The sequence below is a fragment of the Prunus persica genome, chromosome G6 (genome assembly GCF_000346465.2).
Source record: "Prunus persica cultivar Lovell chromosome G6, Prunus_persica_NCBIv2, whole genome shotgun sequence".
In the NCBI taxonomy this organism is placed as follows: domain Eukaryota; kingdom Viridiplantae; phylum Streptophyta; class Magnoliopsida; order Rosales; family Rosaceae; genus Prunus; species Prunus persica.
In genome coordinates this window covers 281,781-306,659 of record NC_034014.1, presented here as the reverse complement: position 1 = coordinate 306,659, position 24,879 = coordinate 281,781, and the positions used below count along the sequence as shown (strand labels likewise).

At 35.9% G+C, this 24,879-nt stretch overlaps 3 protein-coding genes across 4 annotated transcripts; 2 read left to right on the top strand and 1 right to left on the bottom strand.

Annotated features, from left to right (window-relative positions):
* Positions 2,238-6,706, bottom strand: LOC18775192 (probable serine/threonine-protein kinase PBL16). Its single transcript, XM_007205275.2, has 6 exons — positions 6,183-6,706; positions 4,774-5,081; positions 4,548-4,683; positions 3,668-3,804; positions 3,078-3,201; positions 2,238-2,847 (listed from the first exon to the last, which is right to left on the bottom strand). The coding sequence occupies exons 1-6, from the start codon at positions 6,244-6,246 to the stop codon at positions 2,459-2,461; spliced, it is 1,158 nt and encodes a 385-aa protein (XP_007205337.1). The 5' UTR covers positions 6,247-6,706; the 3' UTR covers positions 2,238-2,458.
* On the top strand, positions 10,344-14,249 carry LOC18772326 (subtilisin-like protease SBT3.18). The gene is made up of 11 exons (XM_007207124.2): positions 10,344-10,384; positions 10,719-10,806; positions 10,900-10,994; positions 11,131-11,228; positions 11,338-11,508; positions 11,611-12,284; positions 12,557-12,624; positions 12,745-12,987; positions 13,095-13,209; positions 13,314-13,527; positions 13,628-14,249. The coding sequence occupies exons 1-11, from the start codon at positions 10,344-10,346 to the stop codon at positions 14,242-14,244; spliced, it is 2,424 nt and encodes an 807-aa protein (XP_007207186.2). The 3' UTR covers positions 14,245-14,249.
* Positions 16,240-20,818, top strand: LOC18774098 (YTH domain-containing family protein 1). Of its 2 annotated transcripts, none has more exons than XM_007204934.2 (9): positions 16,240-16,496; positions 17,046-17,122; positions 17,279-17,432; positions 17,542-17,615; positions 17,739-18,332; positions 18,738-19,325; positions 19,411-19,623; positions 19,705-19,851; positions 19,984-20,818. In XM_007204934.2, the coding sequence occupies exons 1-9, from the start codon at positions 16,469-16,471 to the stop codon at positions 20,221-20,223; spliced, it is 2,115 nt and encodes a 704-aa protein (XP_007204996.2). In that variant the 5' UTR covers positions 16,240-16,468; the 3' UTR covers positions 20,224-20,818. The 2 variants fall into 2 exon arrangements, with proteins under 2 accessions (XP_007204996.2, XP_020420668.1); XM_020565079.1 differs by having other exon boundaries at positions 16,268-16,496; positions 17,049-17,122.

Genomic DNA, 24,879 nt, shown 5'->3' with positions numbered 1-24,879 from the left:
TTTCTTTGGTTGGAAAATTGATTGGGTTGTTTTGATGTCTTTCCACCTTCTTCGGGCTCGTATTTAGAATGATGATAGATTACGCCGAATGTCGGCCCGATTTGGTTGGTGGGCTCCTTCTAACCCATAGACTTTGGTTGTAACAAAAAATACATCAATTTACAAGAAGGAGAATAAGCATTAGGGTCCTATTTGGCTCACGGAATGAATTTGAAGGAAAATTATTTCTCATGTCATTTTCTAAGGGATGAAAAATGGAAGATTCATTTCTCATGTTTGATAATGCTGGAAAAGTAACCAGGAGATAGCACTTTATTTCATTTCCTATGTTTGTTTTGAGTAGGAATGGAAAACAAAATTTGTATAAATTTTCAATTATACTCATATTAAATTAAATAAAAAAAGAATGCATTTAATGATATATTGTAATTCTAAATTGTTAATAGGGACAAAATGGTCATAAAAAATGTGTATTTAATGTTGGTTCATTTCCCCCAAACTTTCCCATGATGAGGGAAAACAAAAGGCTTAAATGCTAAAATAGTCCTTGTGTCTTATCTTGTTGGCCAATTTAGTCCATGTGTTTTTAATTTGGCAAATTTGGTCCCTGTGTTTAGCGCTGTTAGTCAATATGGCCCATTTTGTTAAAATTACCGTTAAATAAACATGATAAATCTTTTTTTCTTCTTCTTCCTTTGAAAACCTATAAATTTTGTTGAAATTAATTTAAAACTTCATTATAACTACAACATAGCATTAGAAAAAATATATTAAAAAAACAGGATGGGCACAGGGCTGCTCAGCAATGTGGTTTGGGGGAGTGGGGTGATGACTGCATGGTGAAGATTCTACTGGGAGAGAGAGAGAGAGAGAGAGAGAGAGAGAGAGAGAGAGAGAGAGAGAGAGAAGGGGAGGGGTGGGGTGGGTGGCTATGGCTTGGGGAGTTGGGGTTTTTGAGTGTGGGTGAGTTGTTGCTGGGGAGAAAGGGTGTTGCTAAAATGGTGTTGTCCCTTGGTTTTTAATTGCTTTTAGCTTTTAAATCTTATTTTTATTTCATAATTATTTATTTTATAGATTGAATTCAAATATTTATATTTTTTATTAATATTTTAACAGAAGTTTAACGGATTGGATTACATTAGCTAACGGTCTGAAATATAGGGACCAAATTAGCCAAATTGAAAACACATAGACTAAATTGGCCAACAGACTAAAACACAGGGACCATTTTAGTATTTAAGCCAAAACAAAACCCAAGTTGGGAGGATGGCTTCACTTTCCCCTTACTTTCCCATTGGCAAGGAAACGATTTCTCATACATAGACTTACCAAACATAAGAAAGTAATTGATTTCCCATTCTCAAGTCTCCTTTCTCATAAACCAAACGAGGCCTAGAAGTGTTAATAAAGGACGGACTTACCTATTTTAATATACCAAAGTTGTTGAAGAGGCAGTTAGAAATGCTCTTATTATTTATCACATATCAACAATTCGTTTTTTAATATATATATATATATATATATATATAAAGGAATCATAGCCAGACTATAAATGATATTCGCGCTTGCATTTATTTTGTGAGTACTTTAGAATGATACAATACTGGCTACACCTACTGGCAGATGAACATAGTTTGCCTTTCATTCAGAGCTCCTGAGATTCTATTATCCCACATTTTCTTTCACTGGTATTATAATAAGAGAATTGTTGTCTTCTGTTTATAAACATGACTTGGACGAAACGCATAGGGACAGATACACATAGGATCCCGAGCCTTCATATTTAGAATCCACGTATTTATCTGCATTTTGCAAAATCTAGAGTATTCAAATAATCTAATGCTGGTGGGTAGACCAAATCGGCTACGGTTATTTTCCCCCAAATTGACGGTAATGACGCCCCTCTTTCTTCCGTCGTTCTGGAAAAGACCCCATCTTCATTTGCTAAAAATTGAATTAGAAGAAGACAAATTATGGAGACACAAATGAAGAAGGGAGACGGGGCTCAACGCCATCCAGGAAGGGCTGGAAGGAAATCTAACAACCAAGCCCATTCATCGAATGCTCTTTCTCTGGACTTGTCGTCTGTATTGAAGATGATAGACATAAATATCTTCTCTAAAGACTGATTTGATTCTATGCATCCAATGAGAATCAGAATAATTAATGAAATTACTAGCCTTGTAGATCAAACTCCCTAAATGGTTGAAAAGGAGAGAAGTACCAGTCACAGTATATATTATCAACAAGAGAATATTGCTTTTATATTGATATTTACGCCAAGTTACAATAATCCAGTTACAAGTTACCATCACAAAACCATGTTTAACCAATGATTAAAAAGGAAAGAAAGAAATACAAGAAAAAAGGAAGCTGTATCTCTTCTCAGATACACACAAAAGAAGCTATTAATGCAACAACAACAAAAAACGCTCTTTCTAAACAAACCAAAGACACATTACAGTGAATCTTCTTTCGTTTTAGTTTCAGCATTCGGAAACTGGCTAACCTCTATTATAGTTTTTTCGGCAGAAACTTCCTCAGGGACCTGCAGAGGTTCCAAAGAGTCTACAATGTCTCGCATTAGAGGCCTTGCTTTTGGGTTTCGGTTCAAGCAATGATAAACTAGCATGGCTGCCTTATGAACTCCTTTAATAGGATAATCTCCTTCTAGTCTCGGATCAACGATGTTGAGCAATTTCTTCTTCTCTTTGAGCATGGGGAGAGCCCAATCAGTAAGGTTTTGTTCCCGGGCTGGCCGTGACTTGTCTAAAGATTTTCTTCCCGTCAGCAGTTCGAGAAGAACAACACCAAAGCTATAAACATCACTTCTGGGAGTTAGATGGCCTGCACACAGAGATAGATAGTAACTATGTCAGTCCGAAAGTCACTTAAAGAGAATATGAGGCCATCAAACTTTAGTTCCCCAACATGAGTTCAAATGCCATGTTTAACAGTGAAACACTGACGTTGGATGTTATGGGGAACAAAATGGAATGATTTTGTCTCTATCTGGTTCGCAAAGACCTTCCGAATGCCAAAAGAAAAAAAGTGCCTTAATTTGTGATAGGACTTACCTGTCAAGATATACTCAGGTGCGGCATATCCATATGTCCCCATTATGCGTGTAGAAACATGAGATTTGTCTCCCACTGGTCCATCTTTCGCAAGGCCAAAGTCAGAGAGCTTTGCATTGTAGTCCTGTTTTGCGTATGCAAAGAAAGTGCAACTGTAAGTTTTAGCAAGCAAATTGCAATTACTCAGAAGAGCAATGATACCTACGCTGCAGTAATTCAAATTAGCTCATCCCACCAATCCACGATAATATTTCTGACCACTCGAAGAATAATAAAACTCATACAAGTGCAACTGATATAGTAATTGGTATTTGGTACTCTAGGACATGATCATTGCGAACTTAAGTAGTAGCTGAGTGTAAAAAAGAGTTGAATCTGACATCGTTCTCATGCTGGAGATTGTTCTCCATCCATGACTAGCTAACCCTTGGTAATTTTGTTCTTCATGCATTTTTTTATATGATCATATAATAGCATTACCATCTAAACCATCAAATTTCACAAGCCTCATAGTACTGAACATTCTCAAATTATCAATATGAGTTCAATTAATTTTGTTTTCTTTAAAAGAAAAGGTGAAGTATACCAACCAGATCCAACAGAATATTAGATGTCTTAAAATCACGATAGATGACAGGTTTCTCAGCTTCATGGAGAAAGGCAAGTCCTTTAGCTGCACCAAATGCAATCTTCATCCGTATGGACCAAGGCATAGGAAGCAGCACTCCTGAGAAAAGGCAAACATGCATGTGAGATACAGTCTTAAGTTAATAATAGGCCCACAAAATTCACCAATTAATGTTTAACAGCTTCACTTTTAACAGATTTCACAATATATAAGGTTTGTCTTAAAACAGGTCCCTTTCCTTTATTTCTTTTACTTTTCATTTTCATATTTTGATCATCTCATAACAACTTAAATCACTATATCTTTGGCATAACAATTGGAAATTGGACGAAGTCCTGTAATTCCCATTTGGGATAGGTCATCTTTTTTAGGGGCCATTTCTAGCTGAAAACAACTTTCACAGATCATAGTGAGATATCAATAAATTGTGGCACCTTATGTATTGTCATTCCAGAATTTATCTTTCCGTTTTATGGTCATTCTTTCTTTTAATTCCTTTGCATCCTATGACAAAAAGAATTAATGTCCTAAGATGTTCATTCCAAACCCTGTAGTGTCATCAGGCAAATAATGATATCATCCAGCAGCTTGGGTAGAATTATGTGCAAAGGTTCATCGAGAGAAGACGGATGCAAGGAGAATAAATAAAATGAAAAAGGCATTTTCTTAAATCTTTGTGCCTGGTCAATCATATTGCTGTTCCATTGTTATTTTTCGTCATCCCATTCAATTTTGCCTTCAGGTAAAAAAAAAAAAAATCTATCTTTTGTCCCTAATTCTCTCTGCATTTACATATAAATCAGATAACTCTTTTTAGGGATATAAAATGCTTGGTTACTTACTTGAAAATAAATTGTTTTCCACACTTCCCCGAGCCATATACTCATATATCAGCACCCGCTGTTCATCCTCGCAGCAATATCCAATGAGCTTTACCAAATTTGGATGAGAAAGCTGCCCCAAAAATATGACTTCTGCCTAGAAATGCACAAACCGCTTAATGAAACTAATGTTTGTATCTTTTATTTGATCTTCTTAATGGGCTAAAAGATAGAACACAAAGCTTACCAGCCATTCTCTGTGTCCTTGATAACTGTTATCACCGTCATGAACTTTAACAGCTACAGCAAGGGGGGAAATCCCCTCTCTTAAATCCTCAGTGATGAACCCTTTATACACACTTCCAAATCCTCCACCACCCAACATGCGATCTTGCCTAAAATTTCCAGTGATTATCTTTAGCTCACTGAATGTGAATGCAATCAAAGGATTTGCAGCTGAATCACGGCGTAGGATCTCAACCTCTTCAGGATTCGATGGTAACTTACTATCATCTTCCCTAGGATTCACTGAGGGGCTCTGGTCTTTTGGGGACTCTGAAAAGAAAGTTGAGAGTATAACATCACACATCCAACCATCCAATCCAACAAGCAGCAAAAGTCAAAGCTTTTTTTCCCAGATGAACTTGAAAATGCATCATACATGAAGAACTAAGTAAAATAACAAGAACAAAAATTCTTTGCAGATTCGAGTGAGCACTTTCAACTTTTTGAAGGTAACATGAAATTCTTTTTACCAAAATCAATTCTCTACAGCAATAAAGGTAGAAAATTCCATTACAGTCATGAAGAGATTACAAAATACTGATACATAATATTTGATAGCAACAAAATGTGAAATATTTAATCTGCTATGCAAGTTAGTAACTCTAGTCACAATTTATACAAGAGAGAAAAGAAAATCTTTGACAGTCGTCATATGGACCGGGAGGAAGCTAAAAGATTACTAATTTCATAAAGTAAAGAGCATATGACTAAAAGTAGAAGGAAAGGGAAAATTTTAATTTTGAGCCAAAAAGAATATACTTTCAGAAACTCATTAGAGTGAACTTCTACTATCAAGATAAGAATCAAGGCATGAGGAGCATCCACTTCCAACAGGAAAGGTAAATCTATTACCTTTTTAAGCGGCCATAGAGAAAAAGTGAAAAGGTATATTCTGTTCATTTTTCCTCTAAACATATAGGATTACAAAACAAATCCAACAAAAACATGTTGCCTACATAAATAACAGCAAAAACTAATGAAAAATACAGAAGCACAGAAAGTTTTGTATTTTGACCAGTCGATATATCTCAGTCCGAAAAGGAAAAAGGATCCTTTTGCATATCGCTATGTAAATACTCTTAAAAATGAAACTTTTCATAAGATAGTCAAAATCAATTTGATTAATTACTTATGTATTGAGTTTCTTGTACGAGGAAGAACAGCACACAAATCCACAAGTTATACATGGGGATCCAAAGCAGAGAAAAACAGAGCATGATTATTTGAACTAAGGTTCTACTCCAATCTCTCGCTAATCTAATGAGAAAAGCAACAGAAATGCAAACTCTCTCCAAAATAAAGCATACTGACAAACCCATTTAGAGAAACATACAGAAAGAAAGGAAAAAAAAAAGATTTATGAGGACCAACCTGACTTTGCATTGGAAGAGACTCTGTAAACTGAAGGCTTCCACCTGACCCAACAGTTACCCATTATAGCAAAACCAGAAACAGCCAAAGTCCAGTTCCTCACCAGCCACCCATCACCATAACTAAGGTTAAGTCAGGCTTTCAGAAGGATGAATCAGACCCAAATGAAAAGCAAAGAAAAGAAGAAAAGAAAATTCCAAAAACAAAGATACAGGAGTAAGAGAATGGGTAATTGTTTTCTTGTGACTTTGTGTGGATGGTACAATTGTTGATGAATGAGAGAAAGAGTAAGAGAGAATTCTTGATGGTAATGATGGGGTGAGGGGTTGAGGTGGGTGCTGGTTCTTGGCCATGGCAGAAATGGGCCCACATAGTCGGAGGGTTTTATTTTTGTTTTGATTCAAAAATATATATGGTGCTTTCTTCTCAGTGCGCAATGCGCATATATAAGGTGGATTTCAATTCCCACCAATCTTTTTCCATCATTCTCCAATACATTCTCTCTTTTCTCTTTTCCTTTAAGCCCATATGCCTTCTTTTTCGGCCCCTTGTTCACACTCTTCTTTGGTATCACACTAGCAGGAAGGTTGCTAGTCAGTTGCTTGCTACTATAACTTACCTAACATTCATTCTTATTAAAATTCTAATGGGTAATTTATCTGAACATATATTATTATATAGACCAACTCACTTTTGAAGTATATAGTGGATAATCAGCTTCTCCCATGAGCATAAATAAACTATATTTTGTTATATAAATATATCTTCCACTCATTTCATTTGGCTTTTAACCATAACTTGCTCAAACAAGTACTAATAGACTTCAAGAAAAACCACGAACTATCATGGGAAAAAGATTTTTAGGTCAACTTAAGATAAGTACATAGTGGTTTGCTTCTTTGCAAAATAAAAGAAGAAGAAATATTAATACAAAAAATTATCTAGTCTGATATCTTTTTACCTTGCTATTCATGGCAAATTATTCCTTTCTCCTCATTATCAGGAAAAAAGAAAAAACAAAATGATTTCTTTGTCCTCTAATCTTGGCTCACAAGACTGACCAAAATAAATTATTGACTGACACCATTTGAGAGATAAAGACAAGATGTGCATTTATATCTCAATCTATATCTATTCCTTTTGGTGATAATCTATTGCTCTGTTTTGTTTTCCTCCTATAGAGGACGTAGGAATTATGAGAGGTGTGTAACAAACTGTCACCAAATTTTATGCAAGTTCTCTAAGAAGATGTCACTTTTAAAGCAATTTATCTTCAGAATATAAAAGAGTAAAAGTTTCATGACAGTTTTGCATCACAGTTTGAAAGCAATTTATCATAAGCTTGACTTTTGTACCACAGTTTGTTTGTTTGTTTTAGGTAGACAGTAGAGCATTGAATCTGGAGTTGATGGAAGGAATTTTATGTCTCTGCAGTGCAGCACTGTGCAGGTACATGTAAGTACAAAAAGGCTGCTGTAAATAAAGGCGTGTTGTCGAAGTTGCATGTTTATATTATAATCTTCAAGTTCAACAAATATCAAAGTCACTGGTCCTGCTGCTGAGCAACAGCTTTCAACCGTATACTTTTCTTGCAGAAATATTTTGGTTTTCTGGTGGATTCTTCTCTTTTAAAATATCCCAAGTTCATTAGCCAGCTAGTACAATACATGTAAGGCTGGCTGATATTGATGCACGCGTAAACTACATAGCCTTTGCAACTTTTGTGTGTGTGTATGTGACATGACAGTGAGAGAGCTTTATATTTAACTCTTCTTCTGAGGATGGTTCTTCTTCAGCAGCTTGTACTAGTTTTCCAAGGAGAGACGTCAAAGTGAAAAGGAAGGTGTTAGTCAGTGGTGGGGTACAATCCAACCTCATCCTCATGCTCTATAATCTAAAATCTATAGAATCTATATATCTCATATATGGTGCATATAATATTGCCCCTTGTTGTTCTGTTTTGGAGTCTGGAGGAGATGAAGATGGTGACCACAGATTGACATGGATGGAAGAAAGCAAGCTAACCACCGCTTTCTCCCGCATGCTCATGCTCTACATCTCCCAACACGTGCAGTCAATGTCAATGTCTTTATCTATTCATAATAATGTGCTTATATATCTAATAATCATAATCTAATTAACATATATCCATTAATAATAATGTACTTAGAGAATGATAGCTGTAAATTTAGATTTAATATCTTGCTTCTAAACCAAAATTACACAAAGAACTTTTCACTAATACCGTGACTATTTGAAAATCAATCATTACACACTACTTGCATCTATCTGCTCCTGTTGCCTAATTAAATGCTTTGATTACAAATTGGTCCCATCTCTGCAAAACACAACAGCTTGCTAATTTGTTTTAATTTGGATAGTTATCAAGCTTGAGCTGGGGTAAATGAGTCATTTTCTGATATTTTAGATCATCATCATTAATTTTCAGGATTGTTTGTTCAATCCTTAAAAGCCATGCAGCTAATTAAAGCACACCAGCTTCTTTGTGCTAGCAAGTTATACCAGACAAACACAGAGCTGGTTGGGAACTTCAACTCCTTAGTTTTGTTTTGCAGGATTTAAAACTCAAAAGACTCATCTGCACTTGCCTTTGGTTAATTCTATACCTGCCTGTGTTCAGACAAACACAGAGGTTGGAGTCTGGAGAGACTTCGAAGTTGTGTTTATACAATGAAAATGTATAAAAGAACTGCTAGGTTAAGTGGCTCTAGAGAGAACATCTCAAACCTAACCTTGATAGAACTCTACATGTCAACTTCTCTCTATCTAGAAAGAAGATGATATCTCTCTTCCATTATTGAATCACTTTCATGCTTATCTATAAGCTTATTTGCACTGTGAGCCACATTCATATATATGCTTCTGTACAAAATGATGAATAACCAAAATTTCTTTCTATTTTTTCTTTGGAACACAAAAGCATATTTACATGTGAAAATGTGATATGCTAATTTTGCAGCAATGTCTTCTTCAGTTTTTTTTTTTCTATCACATCAAACATTATAGTTCTGGAAGGTGAACTGATCTTAATTAACCATAGAATTTAAGCAACTTTTTATTGCCACAAGAAACATATTTATGTAGCACTTGAAATTCCTGCTAATCAAAGCAAACTAGATGTATGCTTTATATCAATCATATTATGATGCCATGAAGATGCAATAATAGGTTGCTAAGGATGAGGATGCCTATCAATAAAGCAAGTTCTTAACATTTATATGGAAGCAGACTTAATGATGTGAACTTGGAAGGTTAAATCGTGCTTCGAAAGTCTTATTTTCTTGATTATAAACCTTCGATCACGCAAGAGAATTAGAACCGATTCACGCAATGTGTTAGGAAAACATTTTCAATTGCAATGATTTTGATTAACCATAACTTTGCTTCTTCTAGTCAGATTAGTATATCTCCATTGAATAATGTCAGATCATTGTGTAGATCACATGCATGCTCTATGAAGTTTGATCCTCTAGATATAGATGTATATCCTAGGGCATTATAATAGCATGAATACTATCTTTGTCTACACAGATTTCCTTTGGAAAATATGGAAAAGAGTGAATTACAACAAACCCCTAAGTTAGTCTACTTAAAGAGAAGCATAGCTTGGGGCAACACTAGCAATCAATATGCAAGTTTATAAGGTTTAATTGATCCATACTCATACACTCTATGCACCTTAAAAAGCTAGAAAGCTGGATAAATGAGTAATCTACAAGGGCTACAGAGAGTAGCATAGAAAGACAAGAACCCGAAAAATAAGGGTTGCAACCTTCAAAAAGAAGTTAAACACAAAAGTAATATGGTATTAATCTTGGTGGTGTCTAGTCATGTAAAATTATTTTCTTATCAGCTATACTATAACTCTAGATTTTAATTTTATGTCAAGGATTTCTAATTCAGATTTATTTTTTTCGACAAGTTGGAAAAAAGAAAATTATATTATGCAGTGATAGTTAGCTAGGAAGAGATTATAGCTAGAGCTTATGTACGCTTTCTTTTCTCTAGAATTGTTGAAAGTAAAGTAAAGTAATGCTGCATTTATCATATTTTTACTAATTTGTTACAAGGAAAAGGAGACTGCATGAAAAAAGATTTATAGCTAGTATGATGAAGGGCACATGCATTTTGCTTAACAGCATGCATGGTAACTATGATGGAGGTTTGCAATCCCTCCTAAGGTGTTGATAGGTACAGTACTACGTATAGATGCATGTGCAAATACATTGGGGCCAGGGGTAGAGACTCAGAGAGAGAGAGAGAGAGAGAGAGAGAGAGAGAGAGAGAGAGAGAGTAGAAAAGGGCTTATGCCCTCATATTAATTTGGAAAATATGATATATAGCTAGCTTGGAAGAGAAAATATCATCATGGTCCAAGGATGAGGAGATGTCAGTGTTCTTGCAGCTTTGAAAGCCTTGGAACGCACGCTCTATAAGAATTGTTTGGAAGGCCACCCACTTGCAGCTTACTACAACTCTATTTAATCCCCAACCAGCCATGTGATTCTTCCACAGGAGACAATGGCTACTAAATTCTCAGTGTTTCTGGGGCCTATACCTTGCACTTTCACTTTATTTTATTCACTCAAGTTCCACACCTCATGTAACTTTTCTTCCCAAAATTGGTCACCACTTTTTCTTGTCACCTTTCTCATAATTATAACCCTGTTTACTCTGATTCCCTTGGTTTATGCAGGTGTATATAGTTTATTTGGGGCACAGCCATAATGTTCATGATCCTCATCTCGCTTCCAAACATCATCTTCAACTCCTTTCCAAAGTTTTTGCAAGGTTCTCTCTCTCTCTCTCTCTCTCTCTCTCTCTCTCTCTCTCTCTCTCTCTCTCTCTCTCTCTCTCTCTCTCTCTTATATATGCATCACTTAGCTAGGTCTTATATATTTTTCTCTGTGCATTCAATTATCTTTAGTGAAGAAGATGTTCGGAAATCCATGCTTTATAGCTACAAGCACAGTTTCTCAGGGTTTTCAGCAAAGCTCAATTCATCTCAAGCAACCACCTTGGCTAGTAAGCTAATGATTAACCTTTTCTTTTTCTCTGCTTTTTATGCTGTTTTGTTAAAGAAATGAGTGGTTAAGAAACATGAATTAATATTGTAAGATGAAAAATACTGCAGACATGGATGAAGTGATATCAGTTTTTAGAAGCAAGACACTGAGGTTGCACACAACAAGAAGTTGGGACTTCTTGGGCCTTACCTTAAGCAGCAGTAGCAGTACTAGTACTGCAGGGACTCCATTGCAACTAGCCTATGGTGAAGACATCATTGTTGGGATATTTGACACAGGTCTTTTAATTTCATTACTAGATATGACTCCACATGTGGTCTATCTTTGACAACCTAGCTAGCTATTTTGTGTATTATATGTGTTTTGGGTGATCTATTTAGGTATATGGCCCGAATCAGATAGCTTCCGAGAAGAGCCCCGGATGAGGCCTATCCCCTCAACTTGGAAGGGAAGGTGTGTTAAAGGAGAAATGTTTGAGCCAGCAAAAGCATGCAACAGGAAGCTAATTGGTGCTCGTTACTACCTCAGAGGTTTTGAAGAAGAATATGGGCCACTAAACACGAGTGGCAATCCAGAATATCGATCAGCTAGAGATTTTCTGGGTCATGGGACACACACAGCCTCAACAGCAGTGGGTTCAATAGTGAAAAACAATGCAAGTTTCTTTGGTTTGGCGCAGGGAACTGCCAGGGGAGGAGCACCAAGGGCTCGTCTAGCAGTGTACAAAGTTTGTTGGGGAAAGGATTATGATGGGAAGTGCTCTGAAGCAGACATCCTTGCAGGTTTTGATGATGCTTTGCATGATAGAGTTCATGTAATCTCCGCATCGTTTGGATCAAAACCGCCATTGTTACCGCTGTTTGTATCAGAAGCTGCAATTGGTTCATTCCATGCAATGCAATTAGGTGTTACTGTGGTGTTCTCTGCAGGTAATGAAGGGCCAGATCCATCACAGGTCACAAATGTTGCTCCATGGGGAATTTGTGTAGCTGCTTCCTCTGTTGATAGAATGTTTCCAACTCGGATAACCTTGGATAATAAGCTCTCTTTCATGGTAATTCATGCATGCCGCTACATATAAATGATGGATTATGCATGCCACTACATGTTAATTATGCCCCAATAATTAAGAAGTGAAAGTTTTAGTACGGCAATATATGGTTGAGAGTTTTGTGGAGATAGAATAATTAGCAGTGGGTCACAAACATAATCATTTCCTTACCAAACCTTTTATCTGAGTGGTAGTTAATATTTTGACAAGGCAGACAGAGCATGTATAAATTTGTATATGTCTTTAAATCATTCAGTAGATTCCATTTTGTACAGGGAGAAAGCTTTATCATCACACCTATTAAGGGAAAATTGGCAGATGCGACCACATATTTTGTTAATGGGTGACCTCTCTCTCTCTCTCTCTCTCTCTCTCTCTCTCTCTCTCTCTCAGCATTTATATATTTCTTAGTTGAGTTGAGGGTGACAGAGTTTTGTACTTACAGTAAACAAAAAAAGTGCAGGGTTTGCAGGCCAGAAAATTGGATACAATCAAAATTTGCTGTGGGAAGAGTAATTCTGTGCTTCTCTAGCATTGGACCCTACGAAATTGATGAGGCAGAAGCAGCTGCCAAGAAAGCTAATGCATCAGCTGTGATCTTTGTGGAAGCTATGACAAGACAGGTTGCTGTGGACATCATCCCCTCAGTCCATGTTAACCTTGAGCAGGGGACTAAAATCAAGCACTATCTTGCTCAATCTCCCACGTAAGTTGTTTACGGCGAAATCATACTTAATTATATCCTAATTATGTTCCTTGTAAACTTAATGAACCCTAATACTGTGATTCTGTGAACTACACACCACCACACAGGAAACCTGTTGTGCAGATAGAATCAAGTAAAACTGTTATTGGCAAGTCACTAGCCCCTAGAGTTGCATACTTCTCTTCAAGAGGCCCAAGCTCAATCACACCTGATATTCTCAAGGTATTTTATGTTCAATAAGATGTGCTGCTATACCGATATATACGTACATACGTACAATATTTTCATGATCCCCTCCATCCATCCCCATGTCATATTATGAACAGCCAGACATAAGTGCTCCAGGGGTAAATATATTGGCAGCATGGCCTCCTCAAACATCTCCCACTTTGACGCTTGACGATAAGCGTTCTGTGAGCTGGAATTTTCAGTCAGGAACATCAATGTCATGCCCTCATGTCTCTGGAGTCGTTGCCCTTATCAAATCTGCACATCCAACTTGGTCTCCTGCAGCCATTCGATCTGCTATCATCACCACAGGTAAGTACTTAATAGTTGTTATCACTACTATAATCAAGTTCAAAGTAAATTATACTTTAATATATGCGGTACCTGTTTGAAATTAACTTGTCACATGCAGCATACACAAGGGACACATCCTTCGACAGAATTGTAGCAGATGGATCTATGAAAGCCTCTGATCCCTTAGACTTTGGCGCTGGCCACATTGACCCCATCAAAGCAATGGATCCGGGGCTCGTTTATGACATGAAAACCAGCGATTACATTCTGTTCCTCTGCAATATTGGCTACACTGAAGACCAAATCAGCCAGATTGTTCTTTGCCCTTCAGGAACTGACACAAGCTGTCCACAAGTACTCCAATCAAATGTCAACTTAAATTACCCTTCCATCACATTTGCCAATCTCCAATCTACTGTGACAATCAAACGAAGTGTGCGTAATGTTGGGAAAAACAAGAATGTCATTTATTTTTGTACCATTTCTGAGCCTGATGGAGTTGAGGTGGTGATATGGCCTAGAGTTTTAATCTTCTCATGGTTCAAAGTGGAAAGCACATATTTTGTGACCCTCAAACCAAAGAAGGAGTCTCAAGGGAGATATGATTTTGGAGAAATAGTGTGGTCTGATGGCCTCCACAAGGTCAGGAGCCCCTTGGTTGTATCTGTCAATACCACCTGTTGTGACTCCCATGAATATATTCCATCACCCAGAAAATCACAAAACGCAATTTAAGCCCAGTTAATGTTTGACACACAAAAAACAAATAAAGACTGCATTACATATATGTTTGTCTTAATTTCTGTGTTTTTTTAACTCGGACATGCTACATGTTCATTCATTTCTCTGTTTACTTTTTTTTTTTTTTTTTTTCAAAATTAACAAAGTGATTAATAAAACCTTGTGCTTGAGATTGTCTTTGTCGAACATTTCAAAGAAAGTCACCTGAACTGAAAAAAGCATGCATGGTGTTTGGGCCCTGAGTCTCCTATAAAGGTCTACATCAGCCCATTTATACTAATGCCTTATGTTAAATAATTATATTTAGGTTAAACTTTATTATTAATTAATGCCAAATTGGGTCTTTGGTTGATTGTTGCCAAGTTTTACCTTAACACTGAGGAATTCAATTGTGTTTGTTCTTTCATTGTTTTCTTTTTGCCTATGTGATGTAAGTTTATAACATTTTTTTTCTTTTTAAACCTAGAAAGAAACTAGGGTGTTTCATTATGTACTAATAATCATTTGATTTAGTAACACTAAATTTTCATTTTATTGTAAAATATTATAAGTTCAAATCTTATCAACAACAATTGCTGAATATAAAATATATTAAAGAAACAACTAAGTATCTCGTTTACCTAATAATGTGTTTGTCATATCAAAATAATCTCTTGAAAAAATTAAGCACTAAGGGCTCATTTCAAATTATTTCTTTAGGAAGCACTTAGACTTATAAGTTCTTCTAGCAAAATCGCTTTTATTATAAAGACGTTGAATTTTCATAAGAAATCTAATTGCTTCCTACAAAGTATTTAGGAGTGTTTCACGAAGAAACACATAGCAAGTGTTTCGTTAAAAAAGCACTTTTATGACCCATAAACACTTTTAAACTTTTTTAACAAACGATATCAAAAGCGTTTTTGATTGCCATAAAGTGTCTTTAGCTATTCCAGAAATCTTATCAAGCTATTAAGCAATTGAAAGTGGGACTAACACATACTTGTGCAACCAACAGGCAAAAGGAATTAGCATCACATTAATGATCTAAAAGTTGTGTCATAATGTATAAAAGGTGCTTATGATGCCCCCATATTCGAATGACTAGGGATGCGTTTGGGACTACTTATTTAGTAAAAATACTTCTAAATTTTTATGCCAAACATAATCAGAAGTGCTTTTAGCTCTTTCAGATTTGATTTATGTTACTTAGACTAAAATTCACTTTCGTCTCTTTAATTCCAATAAATAAATTAAAATTCGCTACAAATTTATACGTTTGTGGTACTAGTTGACATAAATGATCAAAAGGTAAACAATTTTAGTCATCACTGCGATTTAATTTCATAAAAATGTAATTATTCTTCCATGTTATTTTCTAAGGCAAAAGTTATTGGTTTATATTCTATGAATTAATGTGACCTAATACAAATTGGGACCAAATTGAGAACGCTAACAAGCTATGAAGATTAAAATTAAAACAAGATGGAGCTAACTAGAACCAAAGGTTAATATTACATGACCAAAAAAATATAATTTATCCTATTTTAATTTTCACAACTCATAATATAGAGTACAAGAATGGGCTTTGGTATACTTCAGTATAAATCAAAAAGTGGTTATTTATTATCTTTCATTGATACAAATTACAATCCTTGGATAATTCGGTTGTTTACAGTGAAAGCCCCAAAATGCCCACAACACGGAAAGTCATCCCCAAGTAAAAAGCATAGAGCACAAAGCACTGTTACCACATGCCCGAATGGACGGGGACATCGATGTCCTTTTGTAATTAGGGTTTCCAAACTCCTCATAATGAGTACAACCAGCAATTTAAAAGGAGTGTCACCGGGCCAATCAGAATTCACATTGACCGCAAAAACCAAAAAGAACATCCTTTAGCCCAGTTAGTTTTCGCCACGTGGAATTGTGGCCCAATAGGAGAGGCTCGATGAGCTCACAAAGTGACCCGCAGGTGGTTAAATGAGAGTATTGAAGAAGAGCCGTGGTGCTATTTGAATCACCGCTTTTGGATGAACAAAACCCTCTCTTTCCAAAACCCAAACCCTTGGCGGCTGTGAGACCCGTTGTTCCCTCTTCTCTCGCTCAGTCTATCTCTCTCTCTTGGCCTCAGGATTTCTCTCTCCGTTGGCTAAAACCCCAATTACCTTTCTCTGAGATTTAGGGTGTTTTAGTAATACTTCGGATAAGTAGAAGATCTTGCTATCAATTCACGGCCATGGCCACCGTTGCTCCTCCCGCGGATCGTATCCTTATAATTTTAACCATCTGGGTATTCTTTGTTTTTGGTTTTCCTTATTGAGATCTGTTCTTCTTTGATTTGTTTTGGATCAAACTGGATCTTCTCTGTCTCTGTTGTTATTGGTTTATGCTTAACATGTAGATCGCAGTAAGCCTCTTTTATGATGTTTGCTTAGCTCTTGGTTTGGTACGCTTTGTTTTGGTGTTAAGGTGTTTTAGGCTTGATTTGTGGTCCGCGTCTGGAAATTCATGGTTCTCTGTGTAGAAATAGAAGTCCCTGTTATTTTAAAAATTTGTATACCTGGACTTTGACAATTTGTTTTTGGTTTGTTTCATGAGTATAGTTTGGTTTAGGCCTGGTTGAATTGACGGTTTCATATTAGACGATTTTCATGAATTGGTTATAACTTGTGTTGGAGTGATTTCATTAATGGAGTTTTTACCCTCATGTCAAATTCAAACTATGCTCACTGGATTCACGTGTTGTTTTTGTTTGTTGATTGTATATGTCTATTACAAAAGTATGTATTTCCTTCACCGTTTGCTTTCTTTAGAAGCAGCAGATTTGCTACAGAAGTTGTCATTAGATTCTCAAACCAAGACCCTGGAAATTCCTGAGCCAACCAAGAAGGTACCATACATTTCAAACTGCTAATTTTCTGGGAATTAAAGAAAATATGGTTATTTTTTAAGTGGAACTTGAAAAAACATTCTCAAACTGCATACTGAAACATTCAATTATTTAATCTGATATGTGGTTCTAAGGTTAGTTTCTTTTTCAATGCAGCCTTCTGTTAATCAATATGGGTCTATTGATTCTGGAAATGCTGCGAATGGTCAGATCCAATCTGAGCGCTCCGTGACTCCGTTGTTACCTGATTTCATGGATCCGTCTCTATGCTATCTCCCGAATGCTTATCCATCTGCCTATTACTATGGAGGTAAATTGACGTTGAACCCTCAACTGGAGATTGGTTTAGTGGTGGATTGTTAAATTCCCCTTGAAATTCTTATTTATATGATATGGATGGTTCTGTGAATTTCTTATAGGCTATGATGGGACTGGCAACGAGTGGGATGACTACTCGAGATATGTAAATCCTGAGGGAGTTGAGATGACTTCTGTAAGTTTTTTTTTCTTCTTTCACTTTTTGGGTAATAATTCATGGTTGTTTTGTTTGATTTTGTGTCTCACATGACTAAATCTCATGTTTTAACTTTATGTTAAATCTGCTTGTTTGTTTTAGGGAGTTTATGGGGATAATGGGTCTCTTTTATACCACCATGGGTATGGGTATGCACCATATGGTCCATATTCACCGGCAGGTTCCCCAGTTCCAACTATGGGAAATGATGGTCAGTTATATGGGCCTCAGCACTACCAATATCCTCCCTATTTCCAGCCTCTGACTCCAACCAGTGGACCGTATACCCCCAGCCCTGCTGCCCCTCAAAGTGAGGTATCCACCTCTGTAGGTGCTGACCATAAGCCTCTGCCTGTGGAAACAGTGAATGGGATTTCTAACGGCATTGCAAATGGTGGAAGTGTGAAAGGAAATAATGTTTCAGCTCCCTTATCAACATATCAAAACTCATCTTTCAACTCCAATGGTTCATATGGAAGGGGTGCTTTGCCAGGTCGGGTTCCTACTCCTGGATACCAGGACCCAAGATATGGGTTTGACGGGTTACGTTCTCCCCTTCCGTGGTTGGATGCCCCACTTTTTTCTGATGGGCAGCCTAGACCTGTTACAAGTACAACAATTACTTCTTCAATCTCAAATGGCAATAACATTCCATCTGCAAGGAATCAGAATTACCGTCCAAATTCTCACTTCATGGTATGTTTATTTTTTCGTTATTTGTTTTTTGTAAATTTTCATGTGTGGAAGTTTACATGTAGACGGTCATCTCATATGGAGACTGCCCTATTTAAAGCCACCAGTTTGATATGTGGAAATGTCAACTGTGTTGTATGACATGATTGTTCAATTATGGCCTTGTCCATAAATCAAACCTCTAACCTTTTGTTGTGAAAACATCTAAGGCAGGGGAGAATCAGTGGGCTCAACCTGTAGGTTGGGCCTATCCTTGTTTTATACAATTGGAATCTTGTTATTGGTTGGAAGACTTGACTTGGATTTCCTTTAACTGGTGATTTTGATATTTAATTTAAATGTTTTTCAACTGCGAATGTTATTTTAGATATGTCCACCCTTATGAATTTTATTTCTTTGACTTCACAGGGTTTGCACCACCCAAGGCCGTTGTCTGGAATGGGCACAGCTCAAGGGTTTATAAATAGGATGTACCCCAACAAACTTTATGGTCAGTATGGAAACACAGTTAGATCTGGTATGGGCTTTGGATCTCATGGTTATGATTCGCGAACCAGTGGACGCGCATGGCTGGCTGTTGACAGCAAGTACAAACCCAGGGGAAGAAATGGCGGATACTATGGATATGGTAATGAGAATATGGATGGTTTGAATGAACTCAACAGGGGACCTCGGGCAAAGAGCTCCAAGAATCAAAAGGGTTTTGTGCCTAATGCATTAGTGATCAAGGGGCAGGTGCCAACAAATCTTAATAATGATGAGGAAAAGGATAAAACAAGTGTCCCAGACCGAGAACAATACAATAAAGCTGATTTCCCCGAGGATTATACTGATGCCAAATTCTTCATCATTAAGTCATACAGTGAGGATGATGTTCATAAGAGCATTAAGTATAATGTTTGGGCCAGCACTCCAAATGGCAACAAGAAGCTTCATGCTGCATACCAGGAGGCTCAGGAGAAATCTGGTGGCTGTCCTGTATTTCTTTTATTCTCGGTGAGTCTTTTGTTTCTAGGCATTGAGAGGGTTATAGTTCAAAAGTACTTTTGGATGTGTTGTAATTTATTTGTTTTCCTTGTAGGTCAATACCAGTGGACAATTTGTAGGCCTTGCAGAGATGTTGGGGCCTGTTGATTTTAACAAGAATCTAGAGTACTGGCAGCAAGACAAGTGGAATGGCTGTTTCCCTGTCAAGTGGCATATTGTTAAAGATGTTCCCAACAGTTTGTTGAAGCACATTACTCTTGAGAATAATGAGAACAAACCTGTGACCAACAGTAGGGACACTCAGGAGGTAATTTTACACCCTACAGATTTTTTGCCTTGATCTTCTTTGTTCTTCCCCTTTGAATATTAATCTTATGGGTTTGTGTAGGTCAAATTGGAGCCAGGCCTTAAAATGATTAAAATTTTCAAGGAACATTTAAGCAAAACATGCATTTTGGATGACTTTGGGTTTTATGAGTCCCGCCAGAAGACAATTCAGGAGAAGAAGGCTAAGCAACAGCAGTTTCAGAAACAGGTCAAGACTCTGCCTTTTCTATCAATCTGAAACAGTTTTAAAGTTGTTAATCTATTTTCTATATATTGTGACAAATGCTTAACAGTTCTAAATACCTAACATTTGTCCTTATTTTTGAAAATATCAAAGCAGGTATGGGAAGGAAAAGCCATTGATGAGAAGAAAGAGGTAGCAAATGGGCAACTGAAAACTCAAAATTCATCAGAGGTTCCCTCTGATTTGATCAAAGAATCTATTCCAGCAGTGCATGCAAGTGAAGAGGTGAAACTTGCAGAAAATGGATTGATTGCAGCTGGAGATGCCCCAAAGGGTGCTAAGCCAGTTGTGTCAGAGAAGAGGGTTGTAGCGAATGGGGTTGCGAACGGTTGCTAGCCTTTGCCTTGCATAACGGTGGTCCAGGTTGCATTGGAAGTTTGCTGCTGTGAATGAATATATGAGAGCTACTAGAAACTACTTGCCAATTGTGCCTACTTCTTGGACCGCCGCTCTGTTGAATGTTGACTTGCTTTGCTAGAGAATAGTCAATAATTCGTTGAGTGGCAAGTCAAATCTCTAGAATTTCATGTATCTTGAGGCAGGCTAGGGTTCTGAGTAATCTATGTTCCACCCCAACACCACCCCCCCAGTTTTCTTTTGGGTCTATTTACAGCTGTTCTGCAGAAGCTCCTAACAGGTTTTGGTTGCCTAGGATTTTGGGTTTAGGGTTTCTCTTTCAGTGGTGCTTAATATCAGATATGTTTTTTTTTTTGGGTTTATCTTTACCATTGCCTTTTACCTGTTTTGTTATTTCCCGTCTTGTAAATCTAGATCATCTCTCCATTGCGGGGCAGGTTTGCTTTTGTATTTGTATGTGAGCTAGAAGAAGCAAGGTGGGAAAATATTGCAATATAGTCAGTTTAAGAATTTACTTTTTCCATTTTTGTTGTCTGTCGTTGGTTGTGGTTATAAAATTATATTTTGTTTAGACTTTAGTGGTAAAAACAAAGGAGATGCCTTGTTATAAACGTTCCTTTTCTTTTGGCCGAATCCCTTTTTTAATATAAAATTAATATCTTGTATTTCTTTTCCAAGCCATTTTAATCTAACCCTAGACTAGACAAACAACTGGTCGAAAAGTGCAGCGGCTGCTGCTATAATGCCACTCGTGCTTTTGGTCATTGTCCATTAAATATGTATTACATATTTAATTAATTGCGAAATCCATTGCATAGAATTAATTGCATTACGTTTCTAATTGTTGTTTGGGCTTGTTTGAAATTCTCTATGGTAATGACATGTTTATTTATTCAACCAAAAAAAAAAAAAATTACATTACTTATATGGAATGTGTATCAAAATTATTCTGATTCTTTTACTTTACATAGAGTATTGGAATTATGCAAATGCTTGATTTGCTGACATTTATTAATATATGAGAAATAAAAAATTGTGTCACTTCCATGTCAAAATATGTATTTCAATAACTCAAAAATCATGAATTAGATTAATTATGGGAAGTAATTTCGTACATATTCCGTCTATCCCATGTTTCTAATTTTTGCAGTTCATGAATTATCTCATTCCAAATAAGTAAACATGTCCTTATTTTTTTTCATTGGATTTGGACCAATCTTCATTTTTAATCAAGGTATAATTAGAAGAGGTGTGATTCAAACTAGGACTTCGTGTGAAAAGGTATAAGGTTTTGAACCCTCATTTTAGGATGAGGTTAAGATGGGGTTGTGTAGTTAAATATAAGGGTGGACATAGGTTGGGTTGGGTTGATTTTAGTCCTAATTTGTAATCCAACCTATACATAACGATTTATGATTTCTTGAGCTCACGACATGCTAGTTATAAGGCCAATCCAAACCAACCCAAGTTTCTTGTGATTGGGTTGGACAGTCAGTCAGGTTGACTCGAAATTATGTCCACCTTTAGCTAAATTAATAATTGAATACTCTAAACTTAATCTCTTTATTTTCTTATCAACATGAAGAGGAATTGAAATTTGGAACCTCTACCAAATTTAGAATTTAAATATCACTAAATTAAGAGCTAGTTGATATAATGAAAATAATCTAATATATATACAGTGCCAGTCTTGAGTCAGGGCAAGAAGGGTGACAGCCCTGGGCCCAATCTCAAGAAAGGGCCCCAAATTTTTTATTTTATTTTATATGATGTCATATTTAAGTGGTTAGATAAATAAACATAGCAAACTAGATGCTAAATGGTGGTAGCAGCAGTGGTTAAGTTTGGTTTTTAATTCAAGTATATATCCCTGGCAGGGGCGGCCCTGGGGTGGTGCAAGTGGCGCCACCGCACAGGGCCCCCGATTCTTAAGGGCCTCCGAAAAAAAATTATTTATATTATATATATATTAATATTATATGAATGGTATATATAATATAGCGTCTGGATATTTGCACAACAGCGTGTTCAGGGGAGTTGAATGGAGCGCATCTCTCTTTGGCAAAAGGGCCCAAGTTCGATGCTCCTTGATGTCGTTCTACTACCTAGCCTTTTGTGATATTATTTTTGCATTCAAACTTTACATAATTATAAAATTTAAATAAAAAAAAACAGAAGGCCTTTAACAAACGGGCAACATAGAAGCTTAACTTAACCACACCAAAGGAGGAATATATATGATATATCCCCCTTCTTAAAAATAAAATAAAAAAAGATTTTCTCTTCCAAGAAAAGTACTTTCTTCATTCAAAACACCACGAAAAAAGCTTCATGGCTTCTTCTTTCTCTTAAACTCTGATTTTCTAGTAAGTAATAATCATTGTTCATCAATTTCTCATTGGTTCTTTTTCAATTTTTGTTATTCTTTCAATTTCAGGATTTTGAACACCAAAAGAGAAAACCCTAATTCCTGAATTCATAGACCACTCAAAATCGAATAGTCATATTCAAATCTCAATTCAAATTCAGGTATGTATCTAAATTTCAATCTATTCTATATATTACATGACTTATTTTATTAAATTATTATCATGTTGATGATTGGTTGTATGAGAATATAGTTTGTAGAAATATTTATCTATTTCTTGTTGGGGTTTTCTTCCAGGTTACAGGGTTTTAGAATTTTTCTTTGTAATCTAAACATGCCACCTACTAGAAAATACGTTTCTGGATATACAAAACGGCTTAGAAAAAGAAAATTCGAGGAATTGACTCAATCTCAAAGAGGAGCTCTTGATAGATTCATTGTTGGAGAATCACATGCTACAATTGATGAAAATATTTAAATTTTTATGAATTTGATTTCTGATTGTCATTGCATATTTATTGATGGTGAATTTTAGTTATAATTTTTTTTTTATGACATTAAGTTATGGCAAATTTTTATAGTATTTTCGTATTAGATTATGCGAGGCCCCAATTTAAGTTTCGCACAGGGCCCTCAAAATCTCAGGGACGGCCCTGATCCCTGGTTCGAATCCATCAGTGGGGTTCTTCTTTTTAGTACTTTAATGTTTTTTTTTTTTTTTTTGTCTTCAGTCATTTCTTATATATGGAGATATACCCAAAATAAAATTTATTTTGTCTAAAGCCTAAACTTTTTATTATGGTTATAAAAGGTTCTATTTTCTAATATTCTATACACACATGTAAATAAAATCAAATAATTTTTCTGTGTGAACTATGCATACATAAGGTCTATTTTTAACTTCACCAGGTACCTTAAATGCAACAAGTTTAGTGATATTTCCTTTCCTTTCCAAAGTTTAGAAAATAATTTTTCAAAAACGCAATGTGAACGCGATTCAATCTTTTATATATATATATATATATATATATACAGAGAGCTTTCATTGAGGGACACCCCTTGTAGGCCCCACTCCGGATTGTATTTCACTAATCCAAACCGTCTATTTTATAGATACTCATTCAAAGATCATCCCTACAAAAAATCACTTGAATCTGATATCATTTGACCACTCAATTAAGTTATTGAAATTTTAGCATTTTCTTAAAGTACCGTATTCATTGATTTTGTAAGACACAATTGGATGTCGAAACGGTTTCCGATTTGTCTAATTTTTTGTAAGGATGATCTATGAATGAAGACCTAAAAAATAGATAGTTTGGATCATTGGGAAAAAAATTGTAGAGTACCCTAAAGGGTGTCCCTCAAATAATTTTATTTGAGGGATCCCTCAATAGAAGGGGACTGTATATATATATATATATAAAGGCGTCCTTGAGTAGTCAGTTGAGCTAACCATATATACATCATTTTTCAAATTCTTCTTTGAGAACCATCCTAGCAAAAAATGTTGAAAATATATAAGCATGAAGCCACCTACTCAACATCAAACAACGTTTGGTAAATTATTAGAAAATCAGTTATTGTTAAAAATTGCTATGAGAGAAAGCTATAAGGGAAAACAACTAATGAGGTGCTTTCATTTCTGATTATGCAGGAATCAGTTTCGAAGAGGCGCTGGGTTTAATGATTATGCTGAAATCATTTTCTGATTATGCGGGAATTAGTATCAACAACACTTTTAACAAAAAGTTTATCAAACGCCAAACTGCTTTCTCTCACAGCAAATCTGACAGTGATTATTTTCACAGCACATCAATGTCAAATTGGCCATAAGTATTTAAGTTAATGATTAGTTACATATGTTTAATATCGATAGTTGGATTGCATCTAAAACACTACTAATAGATTTAATGAATGCAATCCAACGGCCAAATAAGAATCGGAACGTGACTCAACACATGTAGTACTAGTAGTAACGCATGTAGCATTATTGCATTATTATTTATATACTAGCCCCTTGCACATGCTCACGCATGTGCCAATTGGTTTTATTTTTTATTTTTAGAATTAAGAAAAAATAGCATGTGTAGTTATGTTTCATAAAAGTATGACCTATTATCTGATTTTGTTTTTAATTTTACTTTTTTTAATATGAAAAAAGTGAATTTACCATATTATCCTCATTTAATTAATAATTTCAATTCTTAATGTTTGAATTAACCAAGGGCATTTTTTGGTATTTTGAATGTTACCATATAAAGCAA

Bases quoted from the DNA above. Each gene is read 5' to 3' on its own strand.
- LOC18772326 (XM_007207124.2), top strand. From the start codon at position 10,344: ATGCATGGTAACTATGATGGAGGTTTGCAATCCCTCCTAAG. The intron at 10,995-11,130 runs GTTCTCTCTCTC...AATTATCTTTAG, and splicing joins CTTTCCAAAGTTTTTGCAAG to TGAAGAAGATGTTCGGAAAT. The intron at 13,210-13,313 runs GTATTTTATGTT...TATTATGAACAG, and splicing joins TCACACCTGATATTCTCAAG to CCAGACATAAGTGCTCCAGG.
- LOC18775192 (XM_007205275.2), bottom strand. From the start codon at position 6,246: ATGGGTAACTGTTGGGTCAGGTGGAAGCCTTCAGTTTACAGAGTCTCT. The intron at 5,082-6,182 runs GTTGGTCCTCAT...CTTTCTTTTCAG, and splicing joins CTCTTCCAATGCAAAGTCAG to AGTCCCCAAAAGACCAGAGC. The intron at 4,684-4,773 runs GTAAGCTTTGTG...GTGCATTTCTAG, and splicing joins AAGGACACAGAGAATGGCTG to GCAGAAGTCATATTTTTGGG.
- LOC18774098 (XM_007204934.2), top strand. From the start codon at position 16,469: ATGGCCACCGTTGCTCCTCCCGCGGATC. The intron at 17,433-17,541 runs GTAAATTGACGT...AATTTCTTATAG, and splicing joins ATCTGCCTATTACTATGGAG to GCTATGATGGGACTGGCAAC. The intron at 18,333-18,737 runs GTATGTTTATTT...TTGACTTCACAG, and splicing joins GTCCAAATTCTCACTTCATG to GGTTTGCACCACCCAAGGCC.